The sequence below is a fragment of the Centruroides vittatus genome, unplaced genomic scaffold, assembly GCF_030686945.1.
Source record: "Centruroides vittatus isolate TY-2023 unplaced genomic scaffold, ASM3068694v2 contig_2574, whole genome shotgun sequence".
Taxonomy (NCBI): Eukaryota; Metazoa; Arthropoda; class Arachnida; order Scorpiones; family Buthidae; genus Centruroides; species Centruroides vittatus.
In genome coordinates this window covers 180,480-202,451 of record NW_027121635.1, presented here as the reverse complement: position 1 = coordinate 202,451, position 21,972 = coordinate 180,480, and the positions used below count along the sequence as shown (strand labels likewise).

Genomic DNA, 21,972 nt, shown 5'->3' with positions numbered 1-21,972 from the left:
AGTTTTAAGTCGTGTATCGTGTAAACTTGAGGGTTAGGAAGCATCTCGCGGTTATTGTACTGTTAGAATAAATTACTGTTGTTTCGCCAAATTCGTGCACGTGTAATTGGTCATTACTTGAGTCCTTCACATACATACTAGCTATTATATTAACTTAAATGATTCAAATCAAAGAAACACACATTCTAAAGTACTTAAGATTTATTTACTATATTTACTATTATTTATTTACTATTATTATTAATGACAATTTGTAGTTTATTTAACTATATAATTATTATTTTCAAAACTTATAATTTTAAAAAAATGTATATTAATGTATAAAAATTACCAATTGCAAACTGTAACGTTGTTGCCAATGTTGTATTTAGAGGAACTGTAACCTAAAATAAAAAGTTAAGAATTAAAATCTGTATCAAATAAATAAAATTACAAACTTAAATATTAAACAACTGCTAAAATTACAGAAAATGTTTCACATTTTAAAATAGTTAATTTCTAAATATATTTTTTTTATTTCTGAAAAAATAATATTTCAATAAAATTTCATTATATAGCTTGTACATTAGCATTACATATTTACAAATTAATTTCCAACAATAAAAAAATTTCTGAAAATTACAAATTTTCAAAAAATTTTTGTAAAACATCAATATACAAAAATTTATCATTCAACAACATTCAAATAATTTAATAACTAATAAATTATGTATTGAAAATATATAACTTATTAGTTAGTTAGTTAGTTATATTGAAAATATGTAACTTATTAGTTATTAGAAAATATATAACTTATTTAAAATATAACTAATAAGTTATATTTTGAAAACTAGCTTTAATAGTGATTTTCCAAAATAATTTATTTATTTATTACATATACAAAAGAAAATGTCATAAGATAATTGATATCCTCTCCAAAAATAACACCCATAATAAAAAATTAAAATACAAATAACAAAGAATAAAATCAATAGACAAGATAAAAAATATACTTAAAAAAAATGGTTATTTAATTTTCTTGTAGCGTTGTGTCAGCTTTACTCAGTTTTTGAGTGGTTGTATTTTAACATTGTGTGAAGTCGATAGTGTAAAATGTGTTCTGCGATTTTGTTAGCAATGGCTTTTGTTGAACAGAGAAAGCAAAATTAAATTTTGCATGAAGCTTGGGAAAAGTGGTGCAGAAACCTCCAAAATGTTTGAGTTCTGTGTATGGAAACTCTACCATGAACAGATCTAAGGTATACAACTGGCATAAATGGTTCAAGGAAGGAAGAGAAACAACTGAAGATTATCCAAGAACAGTTTTGGAAGCAGGGAGGAAAAGGAGTTTTGTTAAATAATCACCAATTAACCATACAAAGACTTGCAGAAAAGGTTAGTGTTTCAGCGATACCTTGCCACAGCATTATAATCAAGTTAGATTACTCAAGAATAGTGGCAAAGTTTGTTTCATGAATTCTGATGGTTGCAAAAAAAAATAGACAGAAAAGTGATTGCTGAAGAATTTCTTAAGCAAGCTAAAGTAGATGAAAATTTCTTAAAATCAATAATTACTGGTGATGAGAGTTGGGTATATGAGTATGATCTGGAGACTAAATAGCAGTTGAGCCAATAGATGAAAAAGGAAGAATCTCAATTAAAGAAAGCTTGAATGAGTTAGTCTAACATGAACATCAAGCTCAAGCTACTCATACTTGCAATTTCTTTATTTACAACAAGTTTACCCAAATACTCAAATAGGGTTTAATGTTAAGGTAGGAGTTTCTAGTATCGCAAGTCTAAAAGCATTAGACATAGAAAAACTGAACGTAGAGGAAGGATAACATCACATTCATGTTGCTAATCATTTTTTTTTTTATTACCAAGAAACTGTGCGAGGAATTTGTTCTACATGGATCAACTGTGAATGCAGAGTACTATCATAGAGTGTTGTATGCCTTCAAGTTGTCAGATGTAAATGACTAGACTTGTGGCACAAACAGGCTTGGTTTCTTCATCATAATAATGCATCATAATAATACACAGCATTACTCATCCAAAACATAATGCTCCATCTATTGTTCCATAACCACCTTATATACCTGACTTCTTCTTCTCCCATTTAAAACATATTAAAAGGACAATGTTTTGCATCAAAGTTCAGATACAGGCTGAATTGCTGAAAGCACAAAATAACATTCCAGGCAAAGCTTATGCTGCATCATTTGAAGATTGGAAGAAGAGGTTTTAGCATTGTATAGCAGCAAAAGAAGTGAAAATTTTGAAGGTGACTCCAACTTATAAATATCTTATAAGTTAAAAATAAAGAATTTAGAACAAGCATTCTTGAACCTTTTGAACATATCTTTGTATTTATCTGTACGTTCTTCCCAAAACAAAAGTAATCTATTGTTTAAAGAATTAACAGATAACTGAATCAAATAACCACTTATTTTCAACAAAAGAAAAAAAACAGTTTGTTTGTTTTTAAACTTTGCTTTATTATAAAAAAGTAAGAAAAATGATTATTATTGACTTAATTTTATATTTTTATAATATTTGAAAAATTTACCAATGATCGGGATCCAGAATCTTCACAAAAACTAGCAGCTTTACCATGTAAAATATTTCCACACTGATTATCCAATTTTCCTCTTGATACTTTGGACCAAAGTGCCTGATCAAAAACATCACTAGATTCAAAATCTTCTCTTAGAACAAGAGCAGCAGAATGAATTTCTTTCATATCTGGTTGTATATCTTCCTTTTTTTCAGCTAAATAAGAGTTTAAATATGTATAATACAATTCAAATATAATTTATTATTTTTCTTAACATATAAACTTTATAAAAATTCATAAAACTTGCATCATCTTTACAAATAAATAAATCAAATCACTGCTTATTTAAGAAAGTCAACATATTTTTTATTAAAAAAATGTATTTAGTCAAAATCTAACCATGATTGACTTAGAACAAGTTAATTATAAATAACCTAAAAACTACATTAGCAAAAGTTAGTTAACTTAGAGAATAATGAAGTGGTCAATTTTTAAATTTCACAAGAGTTAGATCAGTGATTCTCAACTTTTTCTCATCATGGTACACTTTTAATAATTTAAACATTTGGCAGCGCACTAACAATAAGATAAATTTAAAAGAATTTTACTTAGTTAATTGAGGGATGTACCTATAAAATATTTTGTAAAAATAGCATACAATAATAATTTTCAATGAAATATAAAATGAAATTGCATTACAAAGTAAACAAATTGTTGTTTACTTTGTAATGCAATTTCATTAAAATTCTCTAAATTTACTTCTCTAAGTTTATCTAAGTTTACTTCTCTAAATTTTTAAAATCACAGCCACATCCATCACATGATACAATGTATCTGCCATCTTGTAATTTAATAGAACTGCTGTAACCATTTTGTCACTTTGGCTACTTGGGTAAGTACTGCAGGACATCCAGTGACATCATAACAGTGATTTTTAAATGTGGTTGATTATTTAAGTCACATTTTCTAAACACCTTGGTAACTACCAGCAGTTATCGGTAACACCGGTTACAATTTCCAAATGCACCCTAGGAAGATAGAACTGATTGAACTACTTGTCTGACGTCACTTATGTATGGGTATTCGCAGTGGCGGCACACTTCAAGAATCTCAAGGAACAGTGGTTGAGAATCACTGGGTTAGGTCATGCAGGATCGTGGGGCCTTATGCAGTCGCATTGTTTGCATCGTCCACCAGCTGGCCCTGACTAATAAGAGTGAAGGTTGTCTGAATTTACAGAAGTCTGAATTAGCAGGTATTTTCTTCAATGATGTGAAAAACAAGAAGGCAGACACACAGTACAGTAATTTATTATAATCAGTTCTATACGGAAGTTTTACTTAGTTTTAGTAAATTATACTGCTGAATTTATAATTACAGGAATTGCCAAAAATTTTCATGACAGTACAGTATACAGCAATGTATAGTCTGTAGTAACTTACCAACTACAGTAATACAATGCACAATATCACAAAAACATGTAGATATCAAAAACACTTGTTAATTATAATTATAATTACTCATTAATTATAATTTTTCTATTGCCAAGAAAATTAAAATTACTCTACGGTTTTTCAAAAAATTTGTCCAAGTTATATGAAGTCCGAGTTGGCAGGTGTTTACTAAATATGAACAAAATAAAATGAATTTAATAAAAGTTAATTTAAATTTTCTTTAAATTTTAAAAATTAATTTAGAATAATTTCCATTGCTGTAGAAGAGAAGCAAAACTTCTCAAATACTGGAGTCACTAATTATAATCATACATATTTTGGCAAATCTAGCCAAGCAGATGTCATTTTTCTTTATTAGAATTAAATTTGGGGTCCCTGTTTTTTGCAAATTTGAATTCATTATTATTAACAACTTATGAATGGATTTAGCTTTCATTTTTTGCACAATATAGTTTGGTCTTTTTTCTATTGCTGTTCATAATATAACTCGAAAATAAAGTGAACCATTTAACTTGGTAAAGAGTTGTGTATGCAAACTATTTTATCAAAGGATAAAAATTATTTACAAAAATACAAAATAAAATTTGAAAAAAGCATACAAACTAAATTATATCTTAAATTTGACTAATAACTTTAATAATACTAATTTTCTCCTTGCTGTTTTATTCCATTTAACTATCATTTTTAATACTTTCCTACACTACTGTCCGGATCATCATAGCTATGTGCAGATTCTTGGAATTGTTCTTGTTTGTGGAATAATTGAAACTATTATTGTTAATCTTACAAATTTTGAATCAAAAGAAAATAGCAAATCTGAAGAATCATGCAAGTACAGATGAGGAAGTAGATAATGTGGATGTTGTTTATGTTCTGATGCCTGACACAGATGAAGATGATCTCACTTAACTCATTGAAGTGCCAGTGACAGTTGGTTCACAGTAAGCTGTGCACTGTGGACCAACTATCACTCTTACTTAGGCTCCTGCACTTACACAGCAGCAGCCTAAGTGTAAGTGTAAGAGACTGGAGATCTCCAGTTCTGAAGAAAGTTCAGAAGATAAAAAAAGACTCTTTGTTTGCTCCAACAAATCTGAATATACTTATTCCTCCAAAAATTATTATTAGATGGAAAATAATTATTGTTGGTCTTTACAACCTGCTAGTCAATCATCTTGTTGCACTCTGAGCAGGAATATTACTCATTTTATTCAGTTGCTTGTTGGACACATGGTGCACTGTTGTCAACTGCCCACAATCAACTTACAATCAATGAGTAAACTCAAAAGCCACACATTATTGAAAACTACAATACAACAAAATACATTGTAGATACTCTGGACCATGGGTCGGCAACCCGTTTGTTACTAGGGGAGCAATAAAAATTTTTAAAACCATTGAGCATGCACATGCATGGTTTAAATTTTTGAAAAAAATCACAATGTTTTCATAAATAAACAAAATAATTATGTTTTGAAATATGGATATTTATACAAAATAAAAATTATACATGCATGTAATAACTAAAAAATAAAAACTTAAAGTACTGTACATAATAACACAAAATCAAATTAAAGAAAATTACAAATACAGTGGAACCTCGGTATATGACCTTAATCAGTTCCTGATGTTTAGACTTATACTGAACAGGACGTATACCAAACCAACCGTTCCCAAAAGAAGTAATGTAAAAATGATTTATCCGGTCTCATGTAAAAAGAAAACTCTTCTTGATATGGTATATTAATGGGGTTGTAAAATAATTGAAACACTGTTTGAACACATTAGTAAAAAAATAAATTTTATTATAAATTTTTAAAGTTATTACAGTAATAATCACAAATAATTGCTTCTGATACACTGTCGCCAGCACACTGTTTTTCAGTTATCCAAAGCAAAAGCAATTTCTCAACATGATTTAATGTCTCCGATCTCTGTTTAGAAATTGATTTAACCCCTTTCACAATGTTAGCAGATTTAATAATGTCTTTTCACAATTGTCGATATTGTCATTCTCAGAATACGGTATGCACAGTCAAATCTCGAACATGCATGCCACCTTCATATTTCTCAACAATCTCTTTTTTTTCAGTTCCATTGTGATTCTAGTCATTTTTTTAGTTTTCTGTTGCTTTTCATTTGCCTTTTTGCAATTCATGATTAATAAGAAGTTTTACTTACAAATTAAAATCAGAAGAAATTTAACAAAGTTATAGACCCGTGGCACCGCGATTGTTTAGTCTGGTCTAGTACACCAATAGTGCTACTTTTCATAGATGGCGCATATAATTGAATTAAGTCGTATACCAAGCAAAATTTGTTTCTACAGTGAGTTAATGCTGGTTTTTCGGTAACTATTTAGTTATTCAAAATTTGTTTTGTCCAAACAGGACATATTCTGAATTGGAGGTATTCTAAAGCAGACATATACCGAGGTACCACTGTATATGTATTTGCACTTGCATGACGTAACTATGGTTCTGGAGAGCATATCTGAAATGTGCCATGGGCACCGCATTACTGACCTCTACTCTAGACTACATGTGCAGCAACAATTCTTGCAGACAGAAAATGTGACATTGGCCCCTCTGCATCTTTTATGGCATGGTAAACATTGCCTGCTTAAACACCATTTACCACCACAACAACTATTGGATAGAGGGAAAGGAAATAAAGAAAAATGATATCCTTATTTGTCTAAGTGAAAGAGCTAACCAAATGATGGATGAAGAGACTAGAATCACCACCTTGCAGACCAATTGCATCTCCTCATAGAAAATGTTTTACAGAAAAATCCTGCCATTTAAAGAGAGAATCCAACTTCTGGAAAAAAAAAAAAACAATTTGCCACATCTGCTTTACAAAAAAATGGAAAATGGTTATTACATATTGCAGCCAGTGCAACTATATACTACAATGAATATTGTGCAAATTAATGTGCAATGTGTTAATTGCTGAAAATGACTTTTATAATAATAATTAAATGTCTGAACTCGTATCAAAACTAGAATATTTCTAGTTTATAGTATTATATTACTGTCAGTCTATTCTGACATGAAATTAATTAATAAAATAAACAATTGTAAAATTTTGTATACACTAATGACTTATGCTTTCTGATCTAGGGTTAAATAAGAAATATAGTTTTAAAAAGTTATCAGAGATAAAGTCTGTAAAAAGTTATTCTTATTTTTCTAATTCTTTATAGTGATTTTTTATAATGGCTAATTCAAATTTTTTATTTCTTAAAATGATTTATTCTGAGGATTATCTTATAATGGTGTTTATCTCTAAAGATGAACTTCGTCAGTTCAAAAGTATTTGGGAAAATAAAGTTTTTTTGCTAGTTACTTCATTAAAATAAGTTTCATAAATTTGTAAAAAGCTTTCTTGACTTTATTGTAAATTTTCATATTAGAGAAAGAGAGTACTAGAATGCTATACTGTACATGAAATATGATGTCATTTGGTTATAAAAGTTGCATATTAGAAAAAGAATACAATAAAATAATTGGAAAGAAAAAGAAAACAACAACAGTTATAAAGAAAAAGAAGTTGGCATTTTTTGGATGTATCCAAAGACACTTAACATATATCACACAACCAAATTCTAAGTGGAAGGCTAATGGAAAACAAAAATTGGGTGATTTGACATCATCAATGAAATGAACTAAAAAATTAATTAAATTTTTGTTTCATACAATACACAATACATCTTCATTAGTTGCTAACCTTAATTTATATGGCACCAGATTAAAATATTAATATTACATATATTGTTTGAACAATACCAAACTGTCAACTATACTTTTATATTATCAATTTTTAATTTTATATTTGAAAAATTTCAATTGCATTTTATTTAACAGCAAGTAATAAATGAAGATACGTCAGATATCTTAACTACAGAATAAATAATTTATTATTAAATTTTAATTACAAATATAAATATTTAAATTGTTTGCAACCAACATATAGTTAGAATAAAAATTATCACCACTTACTGCCAACTTCACATATCTGTAAGGCAAGCATGTCTTTAAATAATACTTCTTCACCTAATGTTGCTGTTGCTCTAAATTAATTGAAAATGAATGGGATTATTTATAATATTTATGATAAATATAATTTTAATATAATTTTGTGGAAAAATAAAAAATTTATACAAATGCATTCATTTATTTCTTAAAATTAAAATCTGTCTATTTAAACCTAGAAATAAAAGTGTAAATAACATTTCAGAACATATTAACCAAGTATCAAGAAATATTGTTCTTTTAAAAGTTAACTGCTGAACTCATATGAAATTTATTATATTTTAAATAGATACATAAAAATTTACAAAAGTTTATCTGTATCAAATGAAAGCAATTTGTTGTATCTTAGACATTTTTTTAATACCTTTCTTTGATTGAGTTTTAAGAATTTAAAATGTAGAAGTAATATTTATTCACTTTAATCTTTACAAAACTAGATTTATTCTAAATTCAAAATATAACAGCCTGTATTGTGAAATAATCTGCACCTTTTTAAGATGAAATAGTTATTAAATAAAATATATAATTCAAAAGATTTATCTTTAAATTAGTAATAGTTTGCATTAATTTATTAATGATTTTAATATTAACATATTGTTGTATAAATTTAAATAATTATAGTTATTAATACATTAATGTAAAATACATCATTTTCACATTACAGTAAGTCCTCACTTAACATTGTTACATTATAAAATTGTTGAGGAAAGATACAAGTACGTTTGTAATCATCTACAACTATTGTTATTGAATTTCTTTAAAAGCAGTAGAAATTGATTCTATGAGGTGAGAAATAAATGCTGGAGATTGAGAATAAATGAATTACATCTTGTTTATATTATTCAGCATATGATAAAATTGGCTTCATTATACATTATTTCACATAACATCACAGTTTCCAAGAACCTAGCCATAATGTTAAGTGAGGACTTATAATATACTAAATATAGAATATTTAACTACATTATAAAATATAGTTAAATATTAAGTATTTTAAAATATAAATATAATATTTTTGCAAAAAATTTTACAGAAATGTAAAGGCAAAAATTTTTGACAATATTAACTTTACAAGTTTTTTAAAATAAAACATAACATTCTTCTTATTTATACATTAAACCAGTAGTTCTCAACCGGGTCCATGTAACATTGGGGTCCACAGAAAAAAAAAAACCAAATTGGAGGTTCACAATGATATTTTAGTGGTCTATAGGGTAATTATACTTCAAAACAATTGTTTTACTGATAATTAAATTTATACGGTATATATATTGTCCAGTGGCATGCCGTGACATTTGATGATAAGGAAGCTGTGTTTCTGTAAGAAGCTGACTTCCAGGGGCAATCAGTTAATTGCTCATCAGTGATGGCCTAGGGTCCATTCGTACGTGCGTGGTGGCGGAAAAGACGTATCTGGCAAAAACTGACAAAAAAAAAACATAAAATAAACATATACTATGTACAAAATAGTTTGCTTTAGGATAATCAGCCGTTCGGACATCCTGGACATCGATGTGGTTCTTTGATGGTCGATCGAAGGTGGCCCTGGGACAGTGGCATTGACAAGTCTGTAGGGCACAGGGAGACTTCCTCTGTTGGCGTCGGGGACACGGTCTAAGTCCGAAGTGGCACGGGTTACAGGTTGGCACAATAGACGAGAAACTGTCTTTTTTTTTTTTGTAGGTTGACACACGGCGTTTTGGTTATTCGGAATGTTAAACCGAGTATCAGGTATCCTCGATTGTCGAAGATTATATCAATCTCCGTTCTTTCTTTCATCTATTTTGATTGGTCGTTCTCCCTCAATCACGCTTCCCGAGTGGTCGGTCCCTCATTACTAAACGTAACGAGACTCTTACCTGGAGTGCGAGAAAAGTCAAAATCAAAGATAAATTCGATCTTCCACCAATCATAGGATGACTTCCTTCCGCGATTTATGGTTTCTGCCTCACAGTTTGATATAAACAATGAGTGTCTGATTACAAACAACTTTTACCTATGTTTTTTTAAACTAATAAATTTTTCTCTAAATTAACCATTTTTTCACATCTTTCGTGACGGGTCAAACCTGTCCGGCACGACATTTCCATAAAAGTTTTAAACAAATACTGGAAATGACAAAAATAAATAATTTATGTATTTTAGTTCTAAAATACAAATGATACATAATACAAATTGATACGATACAACAATGATAGAAAAACTTGATTTTTTAATTTTTTACAAAATAACTATTCAGCAATTTTTTCCACAAAGTCATTAATTACTTTATCATAAAAGTCGCTGGTCGTCGACTCCATCAACATATTTGAAAGCTCTTTTTCTATCGAAAGCGACGCTAGCGACGAAAATTTTTCCTCTGACTGAGTGAGTGTTCCTGGCCAATGTATGAATTTGCTTCATGGTCGGAAAACTGCGCTCAACAGACCCACTGGTAGATGGTATTGTAAATATTAATGATATTAAATCATATAATTCTTTTAGTATGTCTTTGTTCGAATCGACATTAATTATATGTTTTATGTTTAAGAGTTACTTGTCAATATAGTCTGGACACGAATATAAATATTGCAATTCACTACGTAATTTAGATAAATCAAAAAATTTCCCATAAAATTTACTTAATTTATAGAATTAAAACACACTTAGAAAAATTGTTTTTCATAATATTAAAATTATTAACATCTAAAAGTGATAAAAATTCTAAAGATTTTGTCTGAAAATCTGTCAATATAATTACAGTATAATTAAAAGAAAATTATAATCAAATATAACTTTGCAAAAAACATACATAAAAATAACATTGAATGCTCTTTACTTTTTAAATCTTAAACAATTCACTTAGTCAGATAGCTCCCTACCAGTGGCTAAGGGATAGAATCATTGGAAGTGTTACACGTGTGTAGCTTCCACCATCTAAACCGGCTGAGGTTGGTGCTCTGTAAAGCACATGCGCCAATGCCCTCTGGCTGCTTTACAGCATTCAGTTATTCTCGCCGCGGAAGCTGTCTCGTAAGCGCTTCCATTCCACCACTGATATTCGAATATACAATAGCAATCTTATCATTTTTTCACATGTAGTATAGAAATTTGTAATAAGATACATAATGCAGTTATAATAAAATATTAATTTTAATTAATTCAAAGTACATTAAAATATGAAAATTTTTATTTTAGGTCATTGGAAGTTCATTGGAAGGTGGAAGCAGCACTTCCATCGCTTCCAATAACGGCACGCCACTGATATTGTCTTTATTTCTCATTTCTTGCATAAGGGTTAAAATATAAATTATTTAATATATTGAATATGTATACAACATATATATCTTCATTGACAAAGGTTAAAGAGAGATTATAAAGCCTCAAGAACCACTGATACTTAATACTTAAAATATATATATTAATACTTACTTTTAATACTTAAAATATATATATATATATATATATATACGTATATATATGTATAGTTTTATTGTTGTGAATATTAATAAATGCACCCTAAACAGTAGAGATTTTTAAAAACCAAATGCTTTTGAACTACTTACCATATTTTTGCGAAATGACCAGTATGCTACATAAAATGGGGGAGACCAGCATGCTGGTAACCTTGGGGTTTCCAGCATGCTGGTTAAACTATGACCAAAATATAAAATTAATCAGATCTAACAAAACTAGTTGTTAATTAAACGTTAAAGAAAATATTCTTCCGAGTACAATAAAATAACATTGTCATTTGACTGACTTAAAATCAGGAAGAGTGTTTTTGTTCACAAGACAATAAAACAATCAATCAATGACTTGTTGACATTAGTAGTAGTAGTTAGTCAGTATGAGGTACACTGACCATCTACTCTGACCTTAAAAATAACACCTTCCTCTCAAATTTCACACAAAACTGATTTTAATGATGTAAGCTAAGATAATTTACAAGGAGTTTCTTAAATTTAACATGTTTATTTTTGCATTTTTGAATCAAATAACAATAAAGTATTTAGAATTAGAAAAGCCTTACTGTCCTTAAAATTTATTATTATTTAAAGTCGTCTACGTGGACGTTATTTATTAATAGGACCTTGTACTGGTGTATTGGCACAGTAATGAGAGTTTAATATTAGAGTCAAAACACATAAAAATCCAGTTAAGTACAGACCTTTAATTGATGTTAGAAATTATGTATATTACAATTTAGAAAAATTTTTAAAAATTAAGCTTAATGCTCTAGAAATTTCGGATTATAGTTTAAAAAATGTAGACCTATTATTAAATAGATTAAAAAACAATAATGTTATAATTAATAAATACAGTCAAACCTGTTTTTATGCGGGGGATAGAGGCCGCATAAAAGAAAACGCATAAAAAAAAATTGCGCGAAACTTCATGAGTGGCTATAAAAAATAGTTTTCGCAACACAATTAAAAAAATATTTTTTTATGCGGTGAATAGGGACCGCATAAAAAAAGTCTCACGTAGAAAATAACTCGAAATCGTACGAAATAACTAGGAATTGCTTTTTTAACTCCTTGGGCCTTTTTCTGCAACACCTAATGGGGCAAAAAAATCCTCTAAGAATTTTAATTTTTATATTAATTAATTATTTCCACTTAAATACAAATCTAACATTAAAAAGTTAAAAATAATCGTTAAATAATGATTTTATTTGATATATATAGCTGCAGGAAGTGTTATTTCATTTAACAAGGCGTGAAATTTCACACCTGCAGTCTAAAGCTGGAGGGGAGCTAACTTACCTTAAATAAAAATTGAAAAAACCTGCTGATGTCATAGAAAACATCCAATAATGTTTTAAAAAATTTTACAGGAGTCAATTATGTTCCAATTTGATTGAAATTTTCATATACCGCACAAATAAAATCGCACAAAACAAGTCGCACAAATAAAAATCGCACATAAAAAGAGCGCATAAAAACAGGTTTGACTGTATACAAAAATGTTATCTTTAGATATTAAAAATATGTACCCGAGTATAACCAAAAATAACATTGAAAATTCCTTACAGAAAATCTCAGCACCCAACTGGATTATTAAATTATGTTTGGTAGTAATGGAAAACAATTTCTTCAAATATGGTGATAACTTTTATAGTCAAGCTGAAGGGATACCAATGGGAACATGCATAGGTCCAAGACTTGCAGAAATCGTTATGATAGACATTGATAGAAAAATTAAAGACATAACAGGAATAACATTTTATAATAGGTATGTAGATGATTGCATTATTTTATTTGATAGCCAAAAAACTAACGAAAATGAAATTTTAAAGAAAGCTAATTCAATAGAAACAAACATACAATTCGAAGCAGAAATAGAAAGTAATAATAGTTTAAATTATTTAGATATAACCATTAATAGAACTGATAATAAATTAGAATTCAAAAAATTTATAAAGCCGATGCAAATACCAAAAGTATTAAATTACAAATCTAATGTCCCTCAGAATATGAAATTTAACATATTTAAAATGTACATAGATAAAATTAAAAACAGAACGAGTAAATTAGAAAATCAGGAAACAGAAATAAAACAAGTATTAAAAATGTTCCTATTAAATAGCTACCCCCAAAAAATCTTGGGAAAATGGTTACATTGGATTAATAATAATAATAACAAAAATAGAAATTTTGATAAAGATAAAAAATGCGTCAAGATGACATATGTACCTAAATTATTTGAAAGAGTAAAAAATATACTTAAAGGAAAAGTGAATTTGATACCAGAAAAAAACAATTTATTTAAAAAACATTTATATCATAGGTCTGACAAAAAATTAGATATAATGGATGAAAAAGAAATTGTTTATTCATTTAATTGCAGTTGTGATCCGGTTAAAACATATATAGGTGAAACCAAAAGAAAATTAAGTATAAGAATAAAAAAACATATAAGAGCAATAAGGGGTAATTATGCAAATTCTGCAGTCGCAGAACACTGTAATAATTATGGATGCCAAATTGACAAAAATATTGGGTTGTTCGGAAAGTTCGTAGCGATTTTTAAGAGAAATAAAAGAAATTGTTTTAAAACTAAAAATATACTTTTATTCCATTATGTATGCGCCATTGTTTTTAATGACTTGTTGCCATCTATGGGGCAGCTTCATGATACCCTCTTCGTAGAACTTTCTAGTTTTTCCCGCAAAAAACTGATTCACGTGGTTTTTGCAAGCTTCTGAAGTATCAAAGTTTTTATCATGAAGGGAATTTTGCAGAGAACGAAACAAATGGTAGTCCGACGGGGCAAGGTTGGGTGAGTAAGGGGGGTGGGGTGAAACATTCCAGCCTAGTTCCAATAATTTTTGGCGTGTTCGTAAAGACGTGTGAGGTCTGGCATTATCTTGATGAAACACAATGCCTTTTCTATTGGCCAGTTCCGGACGTTTTTCTTTAATTGCCACATTCAGTTTATCCAATTGGGAACAATACTTATCAGAATCAATTGTTTGATTCTGTGGAAGCAGCTCGTAGAACAGTATTCCTTTCCAGTCCCACCAGACAGTGAGCATGACCTTCTTTGGATGAAGACCGGCCTTTGGAGTTTTTAATGGCGATTCATTTTTCATACCCCATGATCGTTTTCGACTGATGTTGTTATAAATGATCCACTTTTCATCACCTGTCACTAAACGCTTCAGAAAAGGGTCATTCTCATTTCGTCTTTCAAGAGAATCACAAATTGAGATACGATCCAGTAAGTTTTTTTATCCAAATGTCGTAACGATTCACGTATCCGAGCTTCTTTAGATGTTGAAATACAGTACTGTTTGATGACTTCACTATGTCTGCAATCTCTCGAGTTGTGCAATGAGAGTTTTCATCCAATAATTCTTTGATCTGGTCCTCTTCAATAACAGGAGGTCTTCCCGAGCGAGGAGCATCTTCAAGGCTGAAATTACCCATTTTAAATTTTGCAAACCACTTTCGAACAGTTGATTCTGATATAGCACTCCCACCATAAACATCACATATCTTTTTTGCTGTTTGTACAGCATTTTTGCCTTTTCGAAAAAAGAAAAGAAACAAGTGTCGATAATGCACGTTGTTCGCATCCATTTTTGCAATGAGCCAAATTAAACGCTATTTGAATAATCTTAACGGTTTTTTTGTAATGGACGCGTCTCAAGGTCATTTATCGTAATATTCATTGGTTTGTACAATTCTAATCATTTTTGTGTCAATCGGTGTCTCAACTGTCGGCTATCAAAAATCGCTACGAACTTTCCGAACAACCCAATAGTATAAAAATAAAGAGAAAAGAATCAAACAATTACAAAAGGCAATTATATGAACATTTATATATAATAAAAGAAAGGAATAGAATCAATAATAATTTGGATAGAATAATCCACCAATCATGGAACACCATACTCGATGAAGTTATAAGTAAGCACAGTTAAGCAACTCTGTTATTACACTGTGGAATGGTGAAATGTTAAACCTTAATGTAAGTTTCGTTCTTACAAGTTGTATTGTATTAATTTATCCGTCTATCTTTGGTTATTTATTATATTTTACCTTTAATTATACAGCATATTGTTTAATGATAGAAAGGAAATTGTCAATTTAAATTGGAGTACGTATTTACACAATATCTGTAATTGTAAAAAGAGAAACATCTATTCATACTCGGAATGGAGATATGTATTCATAGTAGGTTTTAAATTGTATTTTATTAATTTTTTCGGAATATTTTAGATTTTATTGTAATTTATATGTTTTATTGTTAATTATAGAGCATAGTGGTAATACTGCTGATGAGGGGCATGCTAGCCCGAAACACGTGTAAAATGTGTACGGATATTGCTACTACAGGTGATAAAATAAAGAAATTTTCCTGAATTAACTCTCATTACTGTGCCAATACACCAGTACAAGGTCCTATTAATAAATAACGTCCACGTAGACGACTTTAAATAACAATAAAGTATACATAAAAAGCACACTTTCATAATTCCAAGAGTATTTTATGTTGTTAGAAAGAAGACAAAATAAAGAAATTAAACATATAATCATAGTTTTTGATGTAATGGTAACAGTTTCACAGTTTTAGAATAAAAACTCATTCATTTTTATTCTAAAATATGACCTAACTCGTTCATTTTTTTAACGCAACCTCTAGAAAGGGAGCTATAACCTCACTTAACCAGCATGCTGGCATTCTCCCAGAAAAACCGGCATGCCAGCTTTTACCATACAGAAATATCTGATTTCATGGTCTCCCCAGATAGATCGGCATGCTGGTCATTCTGCAAAAATACAATAATAGACCATCCTCGGGATATCTAGGAATTCTAAACAGAGAATATTAATGATTGGAATAAATATAAACAGTTTGAACAGAAAATTAAACACATAACTACAATTAAAAGAATATACAAATAAATGAATGGATTACATTATATCTATCTCAAATTATACTGATATACAATTTGTTTAATATGTTATTTAAAGTTAATATAAAAGTTGTTATTAAAACAATACAGTGATTTCTTGATGTCATTTTGTTTATTTTTTTCAAGATAGCTTATACATCATTTTAGAACAAATTATCTACTGATCAGAAAAATATTCTTCATCAGACTTATTATTCTTTGAACAGAATCAAAAAACTTTTTCTAGATCATTGTAAAGTAATTTCAATAGCACTGAAATAGTTATATTTATGAAAACAATATGACTATTTCAGTCATATTGTTTATTATTTATAACTGTATTTATAACTAAACATAATCCATCATTAAGTTATAATAAATTATATTATTTATTAAACCATATTTTATTTCATCTCTCATAATTATTTCAAGATTGGCTTCCTTATCTTAAAAATTGTCAATTGTTATTACAACCCAACTGCATTCCCATTTATTATCAAAAAATAATTGAATCCTATCAATAAGGAAATATTGAATTGTATCATCAGTTTTTACATATATTTAGCAGTTTTTATTTTGGAAAGTTATCCACTCACTTTAGTAAAAATCATCATTTATAATTATTTTTAGAATAAAAGTTGGAAGCTTTTGTGTAAATATATATTTATAAGCATTGCTTTAATAAAAGATTAATTATAACTTTTAATTAACAGAAAGGAGTTTAAAGAAAATGACTCAGATATTGAAGTAATTTTTTGATGTCTAAAGAAAACAGTCTCAACTTTAAAACGTGACACTCTCACACATATTCTGAAAACATTCAAATATAGCAAATTCAAAGACTTTTGTCTCAAATTTGCAGTATTTAAATGCTTTGGTAAATTCATTTCTAATTTCAGAACTATAGTTAGCAACTAATGAATAGAATAAACCTATTAAATATCTTAACATTCCATATATATTTTGCTCTTTGCTGTTTTAGAAATTAAAAATAAAAAAATGTCTTATTTAAATCTTCCAAGCAGCAGAGACAGAGAAGTTTACTTGTTAATGTTATTGAATCTAAGGACCAGGAAGAGTTGCCACTAAACCCAGCAAGGTGATGATTTTTCTTGTTTTTCTCAGGACATTTGGTGTTGGTCCAAAGTTAATAAAATGGACTCAGATTGTGAAAGATATAAATTAGTCATATCATCAAAATACAAATCATATGATCACTTTCTATAAAAATAAAATAATTAATTTTCTATACTGTTATTTACATTTATTTTATAATACTTTATAATGTACAATTAATTAATTACTTACAAAAAATCCACACATCCAGTACCAGTTACAGGAGCCATCCAGAAAAATGAAAGTGCCTTAGAAGGATGATGCAACAAATTAGAATGAACAATAGTACACATCATATTATGTCCTTGTGCATACTGACTTGAAAGAATGGGATTTTTACGACCCAAAGAAAGAGATTTAGCTGTACTATCAGGAAGTGTATAAATCCCTGTCATCATAAATCCATCAAATGCTGAACTAGATGAAACTATCACTAAAAAAGAAAATAATAAATTTTAAAAAATATTTTTTATTATTAATTATAAGATTATCAAATAAAATCATTCAATATCACTTACAGACAATTGTATATTAAAAAAATTGCAAAAACTTAATACCATATTCAAATATCCAAAAATAAACTGCTAAGTTTAGGAAAGCAAAATGTTTATTGGAAAGGAAAAATTTTAAGATTAATTCAACTTCAGATCTCCAAACAGAATTTGAATGCAATTCACATAATAAAATTAGCAATTGACATTAAAATAATTTACATTAAATAAAAATGTTTAGAAAGTAATTGAAAAATGGAAAATATCAACCAAATTTATTTCTTCAATATCCTTAAACTCTTAATGTGAAGATCCAAGATAACTCTGGAGACAATACCAAAAAATGTGAGCAGGCCCCAAGATAACTTGGGCTGACAAAACTGGCAGAAACACACGGGCTGAGATCACTCAGGCAGTGCTAGATTTAATCTTACATAATGTACAGTACATGCTCAGATAAACACAAATAATGAAAAATAATCTCAAGAAAATCATAATTGTATAAAATAACAGTTATTTTTCATATTTGTACTTAATTTGAATAAGTTTTATAACTTGCTGTAAGCAGACTTATTGTACATACATTATATTAATATATATAAATTCAACAATTGGTTTAAATCATTGTGTACTGGTGCAAAATAAAGTAAAATTATGCCTGCACTTTTGAAGCAAAAGTAAATATAAATATACTAGCAGATGAGCCCAGCATTGCTTGGGTAAAAGGTAATGATAAAAAAGATTAAGATTATGATTATTAGATTATAGTGAATCTTACCCGTTTTCACCAGGTGCAAGAATTAGGTCCCCCCATTTCCGAGACTAATTAGAGAATTTTTAGATGGGTCTAAAAATATATTCAATTTCTTGCAAAAACACAAAAAAACGTATCTAAAATAGTACAGTCAAAGCTGAGTTCTTCAGCATAATCCTTAACCCTCTCCCTCTCCCCCGTGGAGGAATTTCAAAAAAATCCCTTCTTAGCATGCATTCTCATGATGTACTGTAACTGTGAACCAAATTTCAACTTTCAACTCCTAACCGTTTGGGCTCTGCGCTTATTATTATTATTATCAACCCATCTCAATTATATTAAAGATGCTTAGTTCATTCTTGTCATATGGTCATTATCAGTCATACAAGTAAGAAGACCATACACTGACAGCAGCCTCACAAAAACAATTGTCACGTTCAAAAGTTAGCACTTTTCAAATACACCATTTTCTAAAATAATTTGTCAACAATTCTTAAGCAACAGCATTACTTCCTAGTTGTTAACCAATAACAAAAAACAGGCACCAACAAGATGCTGTGCAGTATGCTGCAAACAACAAGACAGTAAAGGGAAGAGAAAAACTGTACCATTACTTTTGTAAATTGTATAATGTTGCTTTATGTGTTGCACCATGCTTTGAGATTTATCACATGAAAGAAATGTTTTAATTTTTAACATTTTTTTTCTGTGATAAATCTCAACATCATTTATTGTGCTTATATTTTACACATATAACTTAAGGAAATAAACTTTGTTAATAATTGTGAAAGAAAGTTTAAACAGAATGGAGTTTCACTGAGAATGCCATTATATTCTATAGGAAACTGAACATATACTTTTTGATAATTTTTCTGTTCTTTTCTGTTAACAGGATGCCAGTTATAACTTCAATCCGATGCATGATATCGTTGTTTGCATTGCTCCACTAAGACTATCAAATTTAACTATTTAGTCTACACAACTGTGCCAGCTTTGAGTAACCCACTTGACTGTTCATAGAGTACTTGATGTTATGTAGTTTTAGGGGGCGTGGGGGCTTGCCCCATCTGGGTGCTGAGATGCTTGCTATTGCTCACACCAAAGCGCACAACTACATGCTAAGCATGTAAAATAGGCAGTATACTGATATATGTTAAAAACTGATCTTTGGAGGTGAATATCTCACAAAGGGTAAACAATTCTGGGGATGGTGTAAAACCCCTCATTCAGAGCTTGAATCTTACTCATTGCTGTACTTATCAGCTGGCATCCAGTTAACAGAAAAGTACCTTTTTCTTAGTATCTTACCATCAAGATAAATTAATAAAACTTTGCAGACATATAGATTGGACACTGTACTCTCAGAGAGTATATTTTTCAGCTTGGAAAGGTTCCACTAGGATGTGCAAAATTTGAGCAATTCCTGTTTTGGTTGTTTCACATAGTAAACATGCATGTAAAAATCTGTAAAAATAATGGATATAGCCCTTATGTAGTTGCGTCACAGTTTTCATTTGATCAAAATTAGCAAAGTCTTCTCTAAAATAGAAAGGAAAAAACAGAAAGTTGATGAATTTTCATATCATAGCACCTGTGAGTTTGATTCTGGAAGAAAAGAATTGGCCTAGAGCAAGACTTGAAACTGAAATTTGATGTGGAGTAGTTTGGGGGTCAGGACTGACCAGCCAAAAAAGCTTTGGTTTGATTGCAGATTTAGGCAGGAACAGAATAGACCATAGTAATACCCTTTCTGAATTTTAATGTATTACAAAATTAAAACTAAATTATTATAAATTTTTAAAAGATGTTGATTAAGTAGTTTGCTAATATATAATCATCAGACTGAACTAAATTATACACATACATATTAACTTTTAATTAATATAGATAAATTTATACAGAAAAATAAAAAAACAGCTTTTTAATTATCACTCTTTAATGTTTTGTAGACAATTCTATAGACAGTACATGGTATACCACACTCATTTATCATCCTAACATTACTTCAATTCTGTAGATTTCAACATGAAAAAAATATATTATTAGATTCATATAGATTTATAAAAGTACAGTAATTTTTCCTATACATCATTAAATACAAAACTATAAAAAATCTGAAGCACACAGATCTTTATTGAATTGTTATTTTTTTTAACAGAACAATTGGATACTTAAGAACTAAAATAATCTATAAGATTTCTCATATTCTGATTGCAATGTGATAGCCATGACACCTGTAGCATTGCAATGTACTAGTAATCTCACCTAAAATAATCAACACAAAAAATAAACAACTCATTACTAAGTATTCTATATACTAAAAAACTATTATTTATGCATCATAATTGTAGAGTATGAAAATTAATGAAAGGCAATTGATTTTCAAGTTGCTTTATTTTCCAAGACAATTAAAATATCATCAAATCTGAAAAGTTATATTTTAACCAAGTTTTAGTGATATCGCTCAGCTAACTGAATGAGAAATCATTTGGTATTCCTTTTTGTTTACTAAAAACTTTAAATTTGAAACAATATTATGCAGAACTAAGCATAAAAACTGAGAAGTGTAGTTAGAACAACTATAAAAAAATTACCAAAATAAGTAAATTACAAAAGTAATTATAAAATTGATCTTGCAGTGAAATTTTATAATTACTAACAATTAAAATATCATCAAATCATGGTAAATCATTTCATGGTTAATTTTATAATTAGAAAGAAATTAATTTTAATTTAGAATATTCTGGAAGAAAAGAATTGGCCTAGAGCAAGACTTGAACCTGCAACTCCATCTTACTGTGCAGATATGTTGCCAGTTATGCTACCTGGACCTATGTCTGATCGCCACTTCCAAAACTATTAATTAATTAATTAGATATCACCATACAGGTCACAAATTCATTTTATAATTACATTTCACATAATTACATTTCACATAATCAACATAATAATTATATATTATAATTATTATGTTGCTTAATAATTTAATATATTTGAATTTTTAATTTAACAAAATTACTTTATTTCAAATTAATCTTGAATGTTAATAATTATTTTTAAAATCTATAAAAGCTCAAAACATAAAATAAGATTTATTAAATGTAAGTGTAAATTAAACTTACTAAATATTAAAAATGTGAAAGGCAACTATAATGCTAACTCTGCTATAAGTTTTAGTGGATTCTTAAAATCTTG

At 28.7% G+C, this 21,972-nt stretch overlaps 1 protein-coding gene across 1 annotated transcript in view; it reads right to left on the bottom strand.

Annotated features, from left to right (window-relative positions):
- Nucleotides 1-331: 331 nt before the first annotated feature.
- LOC136971518 (reelin-like) overlaps nt 332-21,972 on the bottom strand; it is a gene marked incomplete at its 3' end in the record, with an annotated part of 28,701 nt that continues 7,060 nt past the window's right edge. Inside the window, exons 3-6 of the mRNA XM_067265979.1 lie at nt 17,725-17,965; nt 7,998-8,068; nt 2,552-2,754; nt 332-383 (exon numbers count right to left, since the gene is read on the bottom strand). Coding sequence (XP_067122080.1) covers nt 332-383; nt 2,552-2,754; nt 7,998-8,068; nt 17,725-17,965 — 567 coding nt within the window. The remainder of the gene's footprint in view (nt 384-2,551; nt 2,755-7,997; nt 8,069-17,724; nt 17,966-21,972) is intronic.